Below are 16,455 nucleotides of genomic sequence, written 5' to 3' on the forward strand. Positions count from 1 at the left end.
CCACCGTCCTCCTTGCTCCAGAGGCCGGGGCCCTGTGGAGGCTGACGTGGCCACCCGCGGCCCCGGGGCCACAGAAGCTGAGCGGAGAAAGTGGTGTATGTTGCTTCAGTTTTCCTGAGAGCCAGGCCGGTTCCTGCCCAGGGACAGATACTTCCTCTCTAGAACAGGAATGGGGCCAACTGGAGTCCCGGCCTCGCTGCCCGGGAAGGAAACCCAAGTTCAATGAGGACATCTGTTCCTCGAGGAATCCCAGGCCAAGCAGGGCTGTCCGTCCCCACGGATGGAGCTGCTGGCCGTTCGGCTCCCTCCTTCACTTCATCGACCTCATTTACTGAGGTCCCTGCCCCCTATAGGCACAGCTCCGGGTGCCGGAGAACAGACTCAAAGGCCCCGCATGGAGCTCCAACTTGAGAGGGGGAAAGCCACAGCAACCAAGAACTATATAGTATTTACATGCTACCAAGAAAGAGAAAGTGGGGTGAAGGGATACAAAATGATGGGGGGGGTGCCGCCTGGGTGGCTCAGTCGGTTAAGCGTCCGACTTCGGCTCAGGTCATGATCTTGCAGTTTGTGGGTTTGAGTCCCGGGGCGGGCTCTGTGCTGACAGCTCGGGGCCTGGAGCCTGCTTCGGATTCTGTGTTTCCTTCTCTCTCTGCCCCTCTCCATCTCACTCTCTGTTTCTCTATCTCAAAAATAAATAAATATGTAAAAAATTTGTTTTTATTTTTATTTATTTATTTTTTTTGAGATAGAGGCAGATAGACACATGCCTGCGTGCCTATGGCCAGTCAACCAGCCCAGGTCCGGATGCCACAGAGGGGCCCGGACATCACAGAGCCAGCCCTGCGGTGGGCAGGGACACCCAGAGATAGCACCGTGGGGCCCCAGACTCTCAGTAAAGGAGAAGTCAGAATGTGCAGAGGTGGGGAGCAGGGGCTGGGCGAGGAGCACCCCTGGGTTCAAAGTCGAATTCTGCAGCTCAAAAGCTTACTCTTAACCTCTCTATGCCTCAGTTTTCTCATCTGTGAAACGGGGATAAGAATTGCGGTCACGTGAGGCGGAGTGAGGCGCATGACAGAATCCGCTGAAGTCCTTCAAGCCGGGGGCTTAGCAGGCGCTCCTGCATTTTAGCTAGGTCAGTATTACCGTCGGGCAGAGTCTGCACTTGAACTCAGGTCTCCCGATGCGCGCCAAAGCAATCAGCTTTGCGGCCCGACGCCAGCCCTTCTGTCACCACCCTGCAGGGGACCCCCACCCAGGGGTGTTAAGGAACGCCTGGCTCTGCACAGCTGGGCTCGGCTCCTGGCAGAGCCAGATTCCCAGAGCCTGAGGACAGGGTTTAGGGCCTGACAGCGTGGTCCCACCCCTAAGGAGCTCAGGCAAGCTGCCTGCCTGCCTGCCTGCCTGCCAAGATACTTAAGTCGCCGACTTCCCTTGGAAAGCACTAATTACAGCATGGCTCCCCCAGGCCCCGGCTGGGTGATCTGTCACAGCCCCTCAGCTTCGGGGCACTGGCTGCAGTCTCTGAGCCACCGCCCGTGCCCCCTCTGCTCTCCCCTGGGCAGGGAGGACAGGAAACAGAGGGGTCGACAGACCCCACCCACAGGAAAGCTGGGACTGGGCTCTGGAACGTTCCTGTCCTGTATTCTGTAGCACCAGAACCACCTGGGGCCTTGTCAAAATGCAAATTCTCAGGCCTTACCTAAGACCTCTGGGGGTGGGGCCCTGGGATTCCTGCATCAACAACCCCTCCGGGTGCCTCAGTGGGAAAACCACAGCTCTGATTCCCGTGTGGAAAGGTGGGGTACTGTGGAGAGGCGATTGTAAGTGGGGCGCTTTGACACGCAGGCTCAGAGAGACCCTTCAAATCCAGGCTCTGCTCATTTCTCGCCCCGCCCCCTCGGGCGGCTCACTTTTTTTTTCCCCACTATTAATCTGGGGAACTGAGTTCGAATCCTAAACTGGCTCAGCCACTCACTAGCTGTGTGTCCCGGGCAAGTCACTCCATCCCCCTGAGCTTTAGTCTCTGCAGCTATAAAATGGCTGCGGGGAGCCTTGGCCACACCCCACGATACAGGTCGGGGAGCAGAGCAGACGCAGGGCAAGGACCCCCCCCACCTCCAACCCCCCCCCCGCCTGCCCCCACCATGCTTTCTCGCCAGCTCCTCAGGAACATCTCTCTGGGGCAGTTGGTGCCCTGGTCCAGGCTGCCCGGGAGTCCTCGCTATTTTTATTTTTATTGTTCTGGCTCCATGGCTGAGGCCTCTAACTCCAAATGGTTCCTGCTGCCCAGAAAACTAGGTGGTTGGCAACTCCAGCCTCCTAACGGGCCCCACACAAAGGCAGCCTGGCCGGCCTGCCCACTGACGCCAGCCCAGGGTTCTGGGAAGAGGAGCAGAGCCCAGGCAGGGCCGCTGCCCTGCAGAGCTGGGTCCCTGCAGGTTCCGGCATGCCCTGGCAGAGTGACCCTGGCCCACTTACTCTCTGCCTCTGGGAACGCAGTGGAGTCGCTGGGGCTTCCGTGAGACCAATGCCCGCCAGGGGAACCTCGCACACACAGGGCGCGCCCGCCCCCCCCTCAACCCGTAGAGGCAAACTCCAGATTTGCTCCCACCATGGCTGCCTTCACATCCCTGCCACACTGACCACCCCCCCCCCCGTCCCCCATGTCAGGGTCGGCCGGGTTACTCCCATTTCACAGATGAAGAGACTGAGGCTCACAAAACACATGTCATTTCCCGAGTCCTGGACAGCAGGGGAAGGATGACACCTGCCTTCCAGAACGGACGCTTCTGGCTGCTGAGTGGAGAGTCGAGGGTGGAAAGAAGGTGCCCAGGTGGGAGGTGGTGGAGACGCTCAGAAGCAGCTTGGTTCTGGAGGTGGAGACAGGCATCGCTGACAGGTTGCGCACGGGGAGTGACAGAGAAAAGCAAAGCACAGACGGGGCCGCCTCTGGCTTCCTTTCCCGAATCTTGCAGTCTTCCCTCAAATAGCACGTCGTCAGAGGCCTTCCCCGACCCGTCTCCTCTCGTGGGCACTCCTGGGCCCCTTCCCTGCCTTGCGGGCAGGGGTTTTTGTCTGTCCCCCCCCCCCCCCCCCCAGTGCTGTATTCCCAAGCCTAGCACAGTGCCTGGCACATGATAGATGCTTAAAGAGTATTGGCGAGTGCGTGAATGAATGGCATACGTAGGAAGGAAGTTCGATTTGAATCCAGGGCAACCCAGGGGGCCTCCCGTGGAGGTGGCTGGTTCACCTCAATGATCTGCCACGATCGCTCGGGGTGACCTCAGGCAATCTGTCCCCCGACCCCAGCATACCCAGCTGCCCACTGGTCTCAATGACCTCCCAGCCCTGACCGTCAGTCAAGGGCGACTTTTCTGTGGTCTCTGGATTAGGAGAACAAGGCCAGACCCCTACCCCCACCCCCACCGCTCCCTGCTTCCTGGGGCAGAAGGGGGGATGAAAGGGGCCCCAGTGTGGGGAAGGCCTCTTGACTGTCTTTGCCAAAGGTGCTATACATAAATAGCAGGTGGTTCAATTATTATCCTTCCTTAATCCGCAGTTTCTTAATCCCGGGGAGGTCTGCGTGTGTGTCCCGGGGAACGGTGGATGGCAGAGCCTTCTGGAAGCCCAGGCCCGGAGACCGCCTCATCGCTGACCTTCAAGCAGCAGCTCTTGCTCTGCCTTGTACCCCAGATAGATTTGGGTGATGGATTTTTCCAAGAGCCTCAGCTGGTCACCTTCATGGTCTCTGCCCAATGTGGCCTGTGGAGTTAGAGACTCTCTACCCCCCACCTCAGACATGAGGAGGCCCCCCAAAACCACCTCCTCACTGGCGTCCCGATTCCACACTCCCCTCCCTCAAGCCCCACCATCCACTCTCCACCAGAGTGGCCTTTTGAAACACATAAATCAGACCTTGGAGCTTCCCTGCTCTACACTCTCTGGTGACTTCCTATCTGCAGAAGAAATGCAGGTTTTCTACCAAGGGCCGTGAGGCCACCCGGCCGGACCACTCTTCCCCATCCTTGCTCTTTCCCTTCCAGCCAAGTGGCCCCAGGGCCTTTATACATGCTGTTCCCTCTTCCGGGAACAGCAAACCCCCAAATCTTCACCTTGCTGCCCCATCTGGTGGCTCAGCTCCCAGCCTCTCGGAGAGGCCCTGACATCCGAATGAGCCCTCCTTTCTCACTCTCTATGCTCACTCTTCTGTTGTACATGAATTATTTCCACTTGTCTACTTCTCCGCACCCCCCCCACACACGCTCGCATGTAAATTCTTTGGGGACAGGGACCTTGAATGGGTCATTGCTGTACCCCCCCCCAAAGAAAAGAAAATCCCCTTGTACTTCAGACACAGCTCAGAACCCCGTGGGGTCCCAAGGACTGTCGCCAAACAGTTCACTTATTTATCAAATGGTATCCAGGACTGGGTACTCACTAAACACTTTTCGAAGTACTATACAAAATGAATTCATCTCATCCTCACAACAGCCTTTTTAGGTCCATTCTCCTGTTAGCGTCACTGCCGATGAGGAAGCCGGGCCACAGAAATGACAAGGTATTTTCTCAAGTCCACACCGTCACAAGCGATGGCTGGTGGGATCAGAACCCTGGGGGCCTGGTCCAGGCCCTAAACAGGTATACCCTGCCTGCCCGCCTGCCTTACTTAGCACAACACCAGGACCAGGCATTTGATGAGGAGGCTGGGCTGGGGGTGAGGGTAGGGTCACCCTGCGAAGGTCTTTATTTAGCCTGGGAATCGGGAATTAAAATCTCGTTTTTTAATTCGTTTCAAGTCCGCTCCCTCTGTGGGTCTCAACCCCCTCTCTATTTGCAGGGCTGGTCAGTCTTCCACCGTGCTTCATTCACGTCCTCTGAAGGGCCTTATTTCCAAGCCCCAGTCCCTCCGTGAGCAGAGGGTCTTGGACCCCTCGTCCACCCACCTTTGCCAGGTGACCAGGGCACCCCCGCTCCCTATCACTGGCCTGGCTGCTGTTGGGAACACAGCTTTCCCTCAAGGAAAAAGAGAGACAGAGACAGAGAGTCGGGGAAAGAAAGAGAGAGAGAGAGAGAGAGAGAGAGAGAGTAATCACTTTTTCACCAGGAGGCTCTGTCCTCTGTCTCCAGGCCTCTAGCCCCTGCTCTCCTTTCCCCTCACCTTCCCTCCTGTCTGTCATTTTCCTGGAGTCCAGGCCTTCAAGTCCCATCTCTCCCCCACACCCCTGCCTGGGCCTTCCCCACCCTCTGAATCGGCCCTGCCTGACACCGAGGCACCTGGCGAGAGAGCCTACTGCCCCGGGGAGGCCCCGACGCATCCCCTCCGGTTTCTCGGCCACAGCCCCCCTTCTCGCTCCCTCTCCTCCCTGCTTCCCTGCGCCTCTTTTCCAGGCGGTACTGAAGTCCTTCCTACACACACGCTATTTTTGTACCATCACTCTCTCCTTCCTCTCCCCCTTCCCCCTACATTCACTTACTTCCTGCTTTTCCTTCACCTCGGCCCAGCTCTGAAAGAACCGGGGCCCTCGGGCGCGCGCGCCCCCACCCCCCCCCCCCAGAGGGGCCTTGAGCTTTAGGGCACAGGGGCAGGGCCACTAGGGGAGGGGCAGAAGGCAGACACCCCCTCCCCGTCCCGCCCCCCCCTCCATCCCCACTCCCGCGCCGCCTCCAGCCGCTCGCCAGCCGGCGGGAAGCGGGGACTAACCGCGGCCGGAGTCCCGGAGGCGAGGGGAGGGAGGTCGGTCGCAACTTCCCCAGTCCACCTTAAGAGGACGATGTAGCCAGCTCGCGGCGCTGACCTTAGAAAAACAAGTTTGCGCAAAGTGGAGCGGGGGCCCCGGCCTCTGGGCAGCCCCGGCGGCGCTCCCACCGCCTCCCAGCCGTCGCCGGCGGCGCAGGTCCGAGCTCGGCGGGCGGACGGAGCGGAGAGGGGGCCGGGGACAGGGGAGCAGGGAGGGCGCCGCGCGGGCGCCCGAACCGGCACAGTGTTGCAGCCGGCGGCCCGTCCGGTCCCGGGGCGCTCGCGGGGACCGCTCCCCGGGCTGCTTGCCGCGCGGGCCCGGCGGGGCAGCCGGGGCCGCGGCGCGGGCGAGGGGGCGACGCGGCCCTCCTCCTCCCCCTCCTCCCTCCCCGGGCGCGCGGCTGGCGGGCGACGTGGGGCCGATCGGCCCGAGCCCCGCAGCCTCCCGGGGCGGGCGGGAAGGAGGGAGGCGGGGAGGGCGAGCGGGAGGGGGGGGGGGCGGGCTGCCGGGAGGGCGGGGGCAGCGGCCGGGACTGCGGGCCCGGAGCGAGCAGAGCCGAGCCGCCGGCGCCGCGAGGAGCCCGGGCGGGGCAGGTGGGCAGCGGCGGGGGCGGCGCGGCGGGGCTCGGCGGGCTGCCCCTCGCCCCTGCGCGCGCGGTCCTCTCCTCTCTCCCGCGCTGGCGGCCGCGATCTGCGCGCCGCCTCGCTCACTCCTCTCCCGCTCGCTCTCTCTCTTTCTCTCTCCCCCTCTCCCCGCTCCCCCTCTCTCGCCTCTCCGCGTCTCTGGCTCTCCGCCTGGCTCCCTCGGGTCTGTTTGTCTCTCCTGCCGCCTCTCCCTGGCCGTCCCTGGCTTTATTTCTCGCGCGCTTGGGGTCTCTCCCCCTCTCCGTCTCTCGATCTCTCGGGGGGGAGGGGGGGGTTCTCCGAAAATCGCGGTGGTGACGGCGGCTCCTAAGCCGCTCCAGGCGCCTGTTCCGGGGAGGTGGGGGGGGGGGGGGGAAGCCCGGCCGGGAGGGGAGGTGGTGGGGGGGGAGAAGAGGGGGGAGCCTTAGTCATTTCCCCGCTCCAGCCTGCGCCCGCCCGAGCGCGCACTCACGGCCGCTCTCCCTCCTCGCTCCGCAGCCGCGGCCCATGGAGCCCGCCGGCCCGGCCCCCGGCCGCCTCGGGCCGCTGCTCTGCCTGCTGCTCGCCGCGTCCTGCGTCTGGACAGGTAAGCACCCTTGCCCCCCGCCGCTGCCGGCCGCAAGCTGCGGGCCCAGGCCTGTCAGAGCGCCACTGGGAGCCCCTGGGCTAATGTCCAGCGGTGGTAAGGGGAGACATATCTGGAAGCAGGGTTACAGATGCAGAAACTGAGGCCCAGAGAGGGCCAGCCACTTGCCCAAGGTCACACAGCCAGGGATAGGACCCACTCGCCCTGGACTCTGATCGTGGGGGCATTGTGCTGGGCTCTGTGCTGGGCACTGGGACATACCCAGATGAGTTGGCTGACCCGATCCCTGCCCCATCTGATGGGGGAGGCAGGCTGTCAGCGGCTTTTAGAGTTAAGTGCCCCTGGCTTCTCTAGAAAGAGCTCTTTCCCTGGACTTCTGCTTTCCACATGTTTGACTTCAGGGTCTGAGAGAAGGGGGTCGGCGCCAGAGCCGGGGTGGGGGGGGGTCCCCCAGGTACTGCCTGGGATGGAACAGAAACAGGCTGTTGCAATTAGGGAAGAGTGAGCTCTCCCTCTGGTGCACAGAGTAACACAGTGTTGGTGTGTGTATGGGAAAGAGAGAGGAAGGGAGGCCGCAGTAACTCTGGGATGAGCTGCTGTGATCAACAGATCCTGATGTGAAAGCTCCGCGGATTGTCCTTGTGTTTGCCAAAGCCTCTTGCTGTCCTCTGCCCCCCCCACTTCCTCCTGCCTTCCCCAGGCTTCCAGGCAGCTCCCCGCAGTTCAGGTGCTCTGTGGGGCTGTTACCTGTGGCTCTGAGCATGTCTTTTTGTTGGCCTACATCAAACACCTGGCTGTCTCCAGCAGGCGGGCTCTGAAGGCTATCGTGTGTGTTCGCCAAGGGGTGAGGTCACCATTCAGGAGTCCTGCTTCTTAAAGGGGTTTTGCAAAACCCTGGGTCTCCTGGGAGGGCACGGGGGCGGGGGGGGGGCGGAGTAACGGCTTTAAAGGAGTTGGGATTGGGGAGAAGAATGGGGATCTTGTTTTTTGGCTCCTCGGGAGCTGTGTTGTAGGCTGAGGGGTCTGCACCAGCCGCCTCGAGGAGGGAGGTAAAGATGAGCTCAGTACCCACCTCCCCCCCACCACCCGCCTTTTGCATTTGCCTAGAGACTGGTAACCATCTGATAGCAGTGAGGAAGGGAGAACTAGCAAAGAGTGGGTGGAGAGAGAAGGGGGGGGGAGACAGCAGCTTCCCTCTGCCCTGCAGTTTCCCCAAAACCCCAGGAATCCACATAGGCATCCCCCCCACCCCACCCCGGGTGTTCCTGTTACGTTTGGGTCCTGGCCCCGGGGAAGGAAGCCCTGATACATTTCATGTCTGTCCGATCCGCTCCTTCCCGCAGGAGCCGGCCATTTATACCCTGCACAAGTCCTGGTTCCTGCCCCGCGTCCTTCCTGGCCTGGCCTGGACATGCACAAGTGTCTCTCACAAGTGCTTCATTTTCCTGACATAGGGAACCAGGCCCAAGTCAATTTCTAAATGTCTATCCCAGACCCTTCTTCAACCAGGACCCTGTGGTTCGGTTTCTGGCAAATGACCAGTGACGCTGATTAACAAGCATTCGGATGGGCGGCCTGCCTTTCCTGGGGCGCTGGCTGGGAACACCAGCCCCCTTCTTGTGAGCACATCTCCCCTTTTTGCCTATAAAAACAATCTATAAAATGGCAAAGATTAGGCCATAAAACTTCCGTTCCAATCCATTCAGCATCAATAGCCTGAAAAAGTGGGAGCAGCAGAGGGGCCAAGATTAACTTTGAAATAAATAAATCTTAGGAGGTAGGAATAAATTTCTTAGCTGAGGGTGGTGGGAAGGGGTGGGGTGTCGCCGTCACATCGTGGAAGCCTCACGGCATCCTTCACTCTGTGGCCTACGGGGCTCCTGGCCACACTCTGGGCCCCAGGACGGAATCACCTGGTCTGCCCGAAGGATGGGGCTTCGGGCCCCTCCCTCGGTTTCTCCCAGCATGGAATTTATGACAAAGCAGAAGAGAGGCAGGACAGAAGGGCAGGAAGGTAGGAAGGAGGCAGTTGGCCAATTTTCCAAGAAAATAGATTTGTTTGAGTGAGAAACTCAAATGTCAGGCATAGGAAGGCGGCGTTAGATTGAGTGACTATTAGTGTCTCAGGCAGCACTGTCAGCCCGGGAGGTGTCACATGATTGCTGGGGCTGCACATGATCACTCTTTGCAGGGGGCCGGTCATGTGAATTATCTGGGTTGGGGAAGGCAGGAGAAGAAGTTTCTAAAGATTGCTTTTAGCGCAAATGCTGCCAGAGGGAAATTCTAAAAAGACGCTGGTGAAGTCACCAACCTGTGTTCTTGGAGCCAACGTGAGGCCTGTTTCCTGAAGCGACCTGAGTTGAGGGAGATTTGGGGACTGGGAGCAGGGCAAGGGGCTCGGGGACAGCCAGGCAGCCTGACTCTGAACCTCCAGGCTCCCTGCCTTGGCCCCACCGAGGTCATGGGACCTCTGGGTGCCCTGCTGGGCAGACCTGGGCGAGCTCCCACTCGCCCCTCACGCTGGCCTTGGAGAAGGCCAGGCCAAGTTGGGGTTCAGGTGTTGGGGGACAGCTGGGCCCTCTGGTGACTTTCTGATTCCTTGGCAGAGGGGGACACCCTGGTGTGTCCCGTGTACTTTCCTAAATGGTGATGGTAATCTCACTTCCTCTTTCAAAAGAAGAGAAAGGGGGTGGCAGGCACTTTGGCCCCAATGGGCTCGGGCCGTTGGAAGTTTCTTTAAAGCCATGGTGTTCTCTGGGTACTTTCTGCCCGTTAATTATTCCTTTACAATTCCCTGGAGACCTACGGTATGACTCCTTCCTATACCTGTCGTCATTCAGCACATACGAAGTCCTGATTGGAACCACGCGTTTGAGAGAAGGGAGGCGAACCCACGCCTTTGAAAGTTAACCGTAATCCAGGCTGTGTGCCGACTGCCTGTCTCTGCCATCCTACCAGTCAACAAAAGCAGAGCACGGGCTGGCCGCTATCCCCATTTTGCAGATGAGCAAAATCGAGCCCCAAACTGGAGGAGAAACTTGTCCCCCCCCCCCCCCCCCCCCCCCGGAGTAAGCGGCAGGGGGCCGGGAGTTTGAATCCGGTCCTCCTGGCTGGGCAGCCTCTGAGGGAAGAAGCTCGCTGACTCCATCAGGGTGACTTAGGCCAGGCTGGGGGGAGGGAGAGGAGCCCCCTCTGGGCTTCGACGGAGGACGTGTGAAGGGTTCCTTCTGGGGCAGGAGTCCTCCACTGAGTCACGGTGCTTTCTCAGAAGGCATTAACTGAGGATGGAAACACCAAGCGATAGCCCTTTGCAAGTGACAGCTCACGGGAGTGACACGGCTTCCACCAGAGGCCCCCCCCCCCCTGGGCTGCCACGCTCCGGAGCCCCCAGAGCTGCAGTCTTCCTCCTTGCATTTTCCTGGTGCCCTTTGAGGCAGATGGAGAGGGGGTGTGTGAGAGGAAAGGAGTCTAAAACTGTTGTGTGGAGCCCACACACGCTTGCTCCCTGCTTCCAATGGCTCCGTGCGACAGGTTATTTTCTTATTTGTAGAGTCTTGGACTGATGGAAGGTTCTCCCCCACCCCCTCCCTCTGTTTCAAATGTGCTCAGATTTCTGGCCTGTCAACACAACGCAGATCATGTCGCTCCCGCCTCAAAACTGTTGAGTGGGTCCAAGTTTTCTCCAAAAAAAAAAAAAAAAAATCTAAAAGAAAAGAAGCGTGTGACAGCGCTGGGCTCCCTCCCTGACAGGCCTGGTTTCCCAGCCACATGTTTTCCGAAGCACTGACCCAAGGGGCTGCAGGAGATCCTCGCTTCCTCCCTGCAGACCGCAGCTTTCCTGGCCACTCAAGCACGTTAGCTAGCACCTAAGGCCCGAGGAGTTGTAGAATCCCAAGTTGGACCCTGTTTACTCCAGCGTTCCCCAAACATATGAACACGAGGCGGTTGGCTTGTGTACCGCTCGTTACCATGCGGCCTAACCCAGTTTGGTAAACGCTTTGGTACCCATCCATGCCCTCAGCTCAACTCGCTCATCTCTGCGCCTTGGCTTACGCTGTTCCTGCCGTCAGAGATGCCCTTCCCTGTACCTCCTGATCGTCATGCGTCCAAACCCGTTCCTCCCCCTCGGTGCGTGCTGGCCTCGTGATCCGAGGGAGCTCTTCCTTCTCCGGACCTCCCCCCCCCCCCCCCCCCGGCCCAGGTTCCATCTGCCCCTCACTGAGGCTACTTGTTGCTTTCTCCTCGTTTTGGCGCCTGCTGCATACGTGGCTAACCCTCGCTTGGCACGGTGGTTCTGCAGCCGTAGCAAGCGGAGCCCGGGTGCGCAGTCGCAGGCTTGGAGCCAGAGCCCTGGGTGTGAATTCCAGCTCCACCGCGTACTGGGCGATTCACTGCACTCTGCGTGTCCGTTCCTGCATCCGTAAAACAGAGCTGCTCTGTTTCAAGGGTTAAGTCGGTAGGTGCACGTATAATGCTTGAAGCTGTGCCTGGCGTGCAGGGAGCGCTCAGCGCGTGGTAGCCAGCCTCGTACCATCATTGTCTTGTTCTGTTTGGATTTCCTCATCGTTGCAAACGTGGGGCTGAGTTTCGTCAAGTGCCTAGCACAGCTTCCTGCGCCCGGTGGGCGCAGAACAACAAAAGCTTCCACGGGAGTGAATGCCGTTCGGTGCGGGGTCTTTTCTTTTCCCTTGCGGCTTTTGTGCCGTTCTGGGGAATGGACAACTTGAGCGGAAACCCAGGTGAGTGCGATTTAATACTCGTCTGTTCCTGGGACTGAGGCTGTGGGCGCGGGCGGCCTCTAGGTGTCTCTGTCCGGATCCACAGGTTTGGAATTGTGCATTCCCAGACCCGGAAAGCCGGCAGAGGCCTGGAGGGGGGCAGTTCGTGCCCTCCCGGAGCGCCCCCCTCTGCAGCCCAGAGAGCGCAAAGGACCTGTGGGCTCACACGGCAAGAGCCACTGCAAGGCCTGGGTGGGACGCCAAGCGCCCTCTCTTCCAGGCCAAGGCTTTTTAAAACTGGGCTGAGCTGGAAGTTTCCATCGTTAAAGCCAGAAATCTGACGGGATCCCGAATTCCGTGGAAAAATACTAAAGTAATTATAATGGGAACCATTGTTTCCAGCCACTTACTGGGCTCAGCACTTGGTACGTTTGATCCCAGCGGTACGGACAGTTAGCCCGGGTGGGGTGCACGGTTATCAGAGCGGTTCGACCCAGGGGGAAGCGGGGCGCAGAGAGGCCGAGCGACTTGCCCGAGGCCCCACTGTAAGTGGCAGAGTTGGGATGACAACCCAGCGCAGCCTGACTGCAGAGCCCCTGCTGTTAAGTGGGTATCCCTCCGCCTTGTTTGACCGGTGGGGAAACTGAGGCCCAGGGGTGCTGGCATCCTGCCGTCTCGTATTTCTGTCAATCAGTGTATCCTCCCGGGAGGCCGAGGTGGCGGGTGTTCCCAAGACGGGTTTCCGTCCCATCCCGGAGAAGGAAGCCTCTATTTTCACAGCTGAAACTGCTTTCCTGTTAACTTGGGCGTTGCTGGGGCAGGTCTTCTGACAGAGCCCCCGGCAAGATGGATTTTCGCGGCCAGGTGTCTTGCCAGGCCCTCAGTCCAGAGAGATGCAAAACAGCCGAGGTGGAAGTCAGACATGATACAAACCGGCTCTTTGTGTCTGTGAGATTTCCTGGCACATCCATTTGGGGGCGCAGGGTGTTAGATGGCCGCAGATTGGCGCCGGGGAGCCGGGAGGGGATCAGGAGGGAGCCAGGGAGCCAGGAGTAAGCGGTGAGCCTCAGCCTGGAGAGCCGGCCAGAGTGGGGGGTGGGGGGGGCCGTTGCCAGGCCCGTGTCTGTGGCCGCCGCTCTTGAGAGCCGACAGTGTCCTCCAGAAATGATAGAAGGAAATACTGCAGTATGTGCTAGGGACGAGCGGAGCCTCGAATCCGTGCTCTCTCTCCCTTAGCTTCTTCATTTGGAAAATTTCAAACCTACGCAAAATGGGAAGGAGGGATGCCTCCTGGCTTCAAGGCTGGTCTGTGATTCCTGTCTCACCTGGCCCTCACTCTCCTGGAGGTGGGGGACCGGGGGCAGTTTGGGGGGACATCGGGTATCATTTCAGCCATTACTACTTTGCCATGCATCTCTTGGCGTGCCCCGCTGTCTAACGCTCCCGACGTGCCAAAAGGCATGGGGGTCCTTCATCCACATTTTACAGATGAGGAAACCGAGGCTCCCCAAAGCCAAGTTGGGCTCCTCCCAACGCCACATAGCCAGCGAGAGTTAAAGCCAGACCCCAGCCCCGGTTTACTCTTACCCACTTTGCGACTCTTTGCTATTCTCGTCACAACCCTTTTAATTATAAATATTCATGCAACAAATATTTTGGAGCATCTACTATGTGCCAGGGTGGCTCGACTTGCTGGGTATACAACCGTAGATAGACAAAAACACCTGTTCTCATGGAGCTGACGTCCTAGTGAGGAAGGAAAACAGACCCAAGTAAATACTGCATTAGGTAGAGACAGGTGCTGTAAAGAAAGTAAAGCAGGGCAGGGAACAGAAGATCGAGTGGGGACAGACGGAAGGCCTCTCTCAGGAGCAGAGGCCCGAATAAAACTGAGGGAGCAGCCATGGGGATATCAGGAGAGTGAGCCACGAAGAAGGAATGACAATGACAAGTGCAAAGGCCCTGAGGTTGCAATGAGGTATCTATGTTCCAGGAATAGCAAGGAGGCCAGTGAGGCTGGAGTGAAGGGAGACAGGCAGTGTGGCAATCGGGAGAGGTCAGGGCCAGACCAAATGGGGTCTGGTTCATCGACCACCTTGACATCGAACATGTCAGGCCATTGGGATAGGATCATTACTCTTTGCATCACTGCGTTAAATTCTCACTACAGTTCCGTGCGATGGGAACTATTATTATACCTATTGAGCAGATGAAGAAATTGAGACTCAGAGAGGTGAAGTGACTTGCCCAAGGTCACACGGCTTGTCGGTGCAGAGCTAGGATTTGAGTCCAGGCCCTCGGTGCTGCAGCTTCTGCATCCCTGCTGTCCTGCTTCCACTCCTGCCCCCTCCAGTCTTGTCACCCAGAGCAGCCAGGTGAATCAAATCCTCTTTGTTGCTGCTCCAAACTTTGAACAAAATCAAACCCTTGCCGTGATCCATGGGGCAGAGCATTTTCTGGGCCCCGTCTGTCTTGTGACCTCATCTCCTACCACACTCTCCTTTCTCTGTGGGCTTCAGCCACAGCAGCCTTCTTTCCGGCCTCAGGGCCTTTGCACACGCAGCTCTGTCCTACTGGACTACCTTCCCGGTTTTGCTTCCTTCGGGTTGCAGCTATAATCTCGTCTCCTCAGAGATGCCCTTCCCAACCACCCCATTCTAAAAGCGGTCCCCCCCCCCTTTGTAATCTCTCCCATGGCGACAAGTTTGTTTCCGAGCCCTCCTAGCCATTTCTGTATTTGTGTCATTATTTCAGCCTTCTCTCCCCTGACTAGGATGTAAGCTGTGTCTGTCTTAGTCCCTGCTGCGCCTCCTGGGACCTTAGCACAGGGGCTGGCAGCGGTAGGCAGGTTAGTACGTACGGCTGAAGGAAGGACAGGTGGCTAGTGAGATCCCTGTTTTCGAGACAAAGCTCAGAGCCACGAGGTCACCCGGGCCGTAACCCTGGTCTGAAAGCGGAGTTGTGCCCTCACCACGAAGTGGCTCCGCTTCTGCGTCTGGCCCCCTGGCCGCGCCACAAACCCCCGCCCCCCTTGCTGTCACAGGGACCCCCTAAAACATCAAGAAGCCCAAGATGTCAGTGCCAGCCAGGGTGGAGGGAGGTGGCCAAGAGACCCCAGAACTTGTGCTTATGAAAATTCTGGCTCTCCCGAACCGCTCACCCCGGTGTGGACACCGTGATGGATGAGCTGGCAAACCATGAAACGCGACACAATTAGCGCCTCCAGTGTCGCGGCCGGGTGGGATTTGGAGCGCCCAGCCTGGGGCCAGCGTCCCCCAAAGAGCCATTCGTCGCGTGAGGCCGCCTGGTGCAGAGGGTAAGGGTGCCAGTGGAGCGTGACTGATCCGCAGCCCCAGGACCTGGGCCAAGGGGCTGCAGCTCCTTGAGCGTCAGTCTTGTCATCTGTGAAATGGGAGTAGGGACAGCCCTGTCTTGCTGGGTTCCTGTGGCGGTTTGGCGAGGCCTAGTGAGGGCTCCTGGTAACGCGGGTGTTTGACGCTTTCCAGCCGTTGTTACTGTCACTGTTACTGCTGCTCGGCCATCATGTCATGGTTGGGGGCTTGAAAGAGCATCCTTTGTCAGCAGGATGACCTGAATGAAACCCACCACGCTGCCCCTGTCAGCCCCAATTTTTCCTCCTGGGAAACGGAGGCTCGCGTCCTGCGGGCTTCTTCCGTCCAGACCCCCCTCTCTTGCCCTTTCTCCGATGGATGCCCTCGGGCCCCTCTCTAGCAGTAGAATGGGCTCCGGGGCACATTCCTGAGTTCGAATCCAAACACAGGCCACTTACTCTGGAAGCATGTGCTCTGGGGCAAGTGCCTTGCCCTGTTCTGAGCCTCAGTTTCTCCATCTGCAAAATGGCAACTGTGCCACTGTTCCCTCTTGCATGGGGACTGTTGAGGGTTAAGGGAAGTAAGAGCTGTGGAAAGTGCTTTGGGAGCTGCAAAGAGCGCTATAAAAGGCATCAGTGAATAGTGTCAGCGTGGGGAAAAATCTCATCCAGAGGCTGTCTGCTGTCGGCAGCAGGGTGTGCTGAAACCTTGGCAAATGTCGTTTAATAAATGCGTGTCGCTTTTAAGGGGGCCTTTATCTCGGCTGGGGAAACGCGTGCGCGTCCTTGGCAGCCTGAGAATCCAGAAGCCTGAGCTGGAGGGGACCCCGTCGTGGCGGGGAGAAGCGGTCGCACACAAGCTTCGGGAGCAGCTGTCTGTTTGAGTCCTGCCTCTGCCTCTCAGGGTTTCAGCTTCCTCACCTGGAGGAGGGGGGTGGTGACAACAGCCTCACCGGGGCTGTCATGACAGTGTAGTGAGGGCTTCCCATTTCCTGACCTCATGCACACTTTGCACCCGTGAGAGCGCGGCCGGGCGGCACCCGGGCCTGGCCTGGAGGAACAGTGGGGCCTGCGGGGTGGGTTCTCAGCCTTTCCAGGCCCCACCTTTGGGTCTCAGTTTCTCCCGCTGCAACACAGGAAGGTGAGAAGAGGGCCCTTAGGTCATCGAGGCACCAAGTACAGTGGATGGTGGGGATGGCGTCCCCTCTGTGTTCTCCCAGCCTCATCTGGTCCACCCAAGCCGGGTGAATACAAAGGGGGGGGTCAGAGCACGTGTATTGATAGTTCCTTCCCTGCTGCTTTGCAAACGGGGCCACACTGCAAGCAAATTGCTTCAGCACCTCCCTGTCCCGTCTACACCCAGCAAACACTCGCTGAGACCTTTGGCCTTCCCCCCCCCCCCCCGCCCCGCCCCCGGCCTCCTAGTCAGAAGGAGGCCCGCCTGGTCACAGGTGCA

General features: G+C 59.1%; 1 protein-coding gene across 6 annotated transcripts in view; it reads left to right on the forward strand.

Moving 5' to 3' along the window:
- Positions 1-5,757: 5,757 nt before the first annotated feature.
- Positions 5,758-16,455, forward strand: part of SIRPA (signal regulatory protein alpha) — a 42,541-nt gene continuing 31,843 nt past the window's right edge. The window contains exons 1-2 of one of the 6 annotated variants that reach the window (XM_053200159.1): positions 5,758-5,897; positions 6,863-6,950. In XM_053200159.1, coding sequence (XP_053056134.1) covers positions 6,872-6,950 — 79 coding nt within the window. In that variant the 5' untranslated portion in view covers positions 5,758-5,897; positions 6,863-6,871. Of the gene's footprint in view, positions 5,898-6,234; positions 6,335-6,408; positions 6,549-6,775; positions 6,951-16,455 lie in introns of those variants that run through there. The other 5 variants (XM_053200160.1, XM_053200161.1, XM_053200162.1 and 2 more) reach the window with 5 other exon arrangements.

The sequence above is a fragment of the Acinonyx jubatus genome, chromosome A3 (assembly GCF_027475565.1).
Source record: "Acinonyx jubatus isolate Ajub_Pintada_27869175 chromosome A3, VMU_Ajub_asm_v1.0, whole genome shotgun sequence".
Lineage (NCBI taxonomy): Eukaryota > Metazoa > Chordata > Mammalia > Carnivora > Felidae > Acinonyx > Acinonyx jubatus.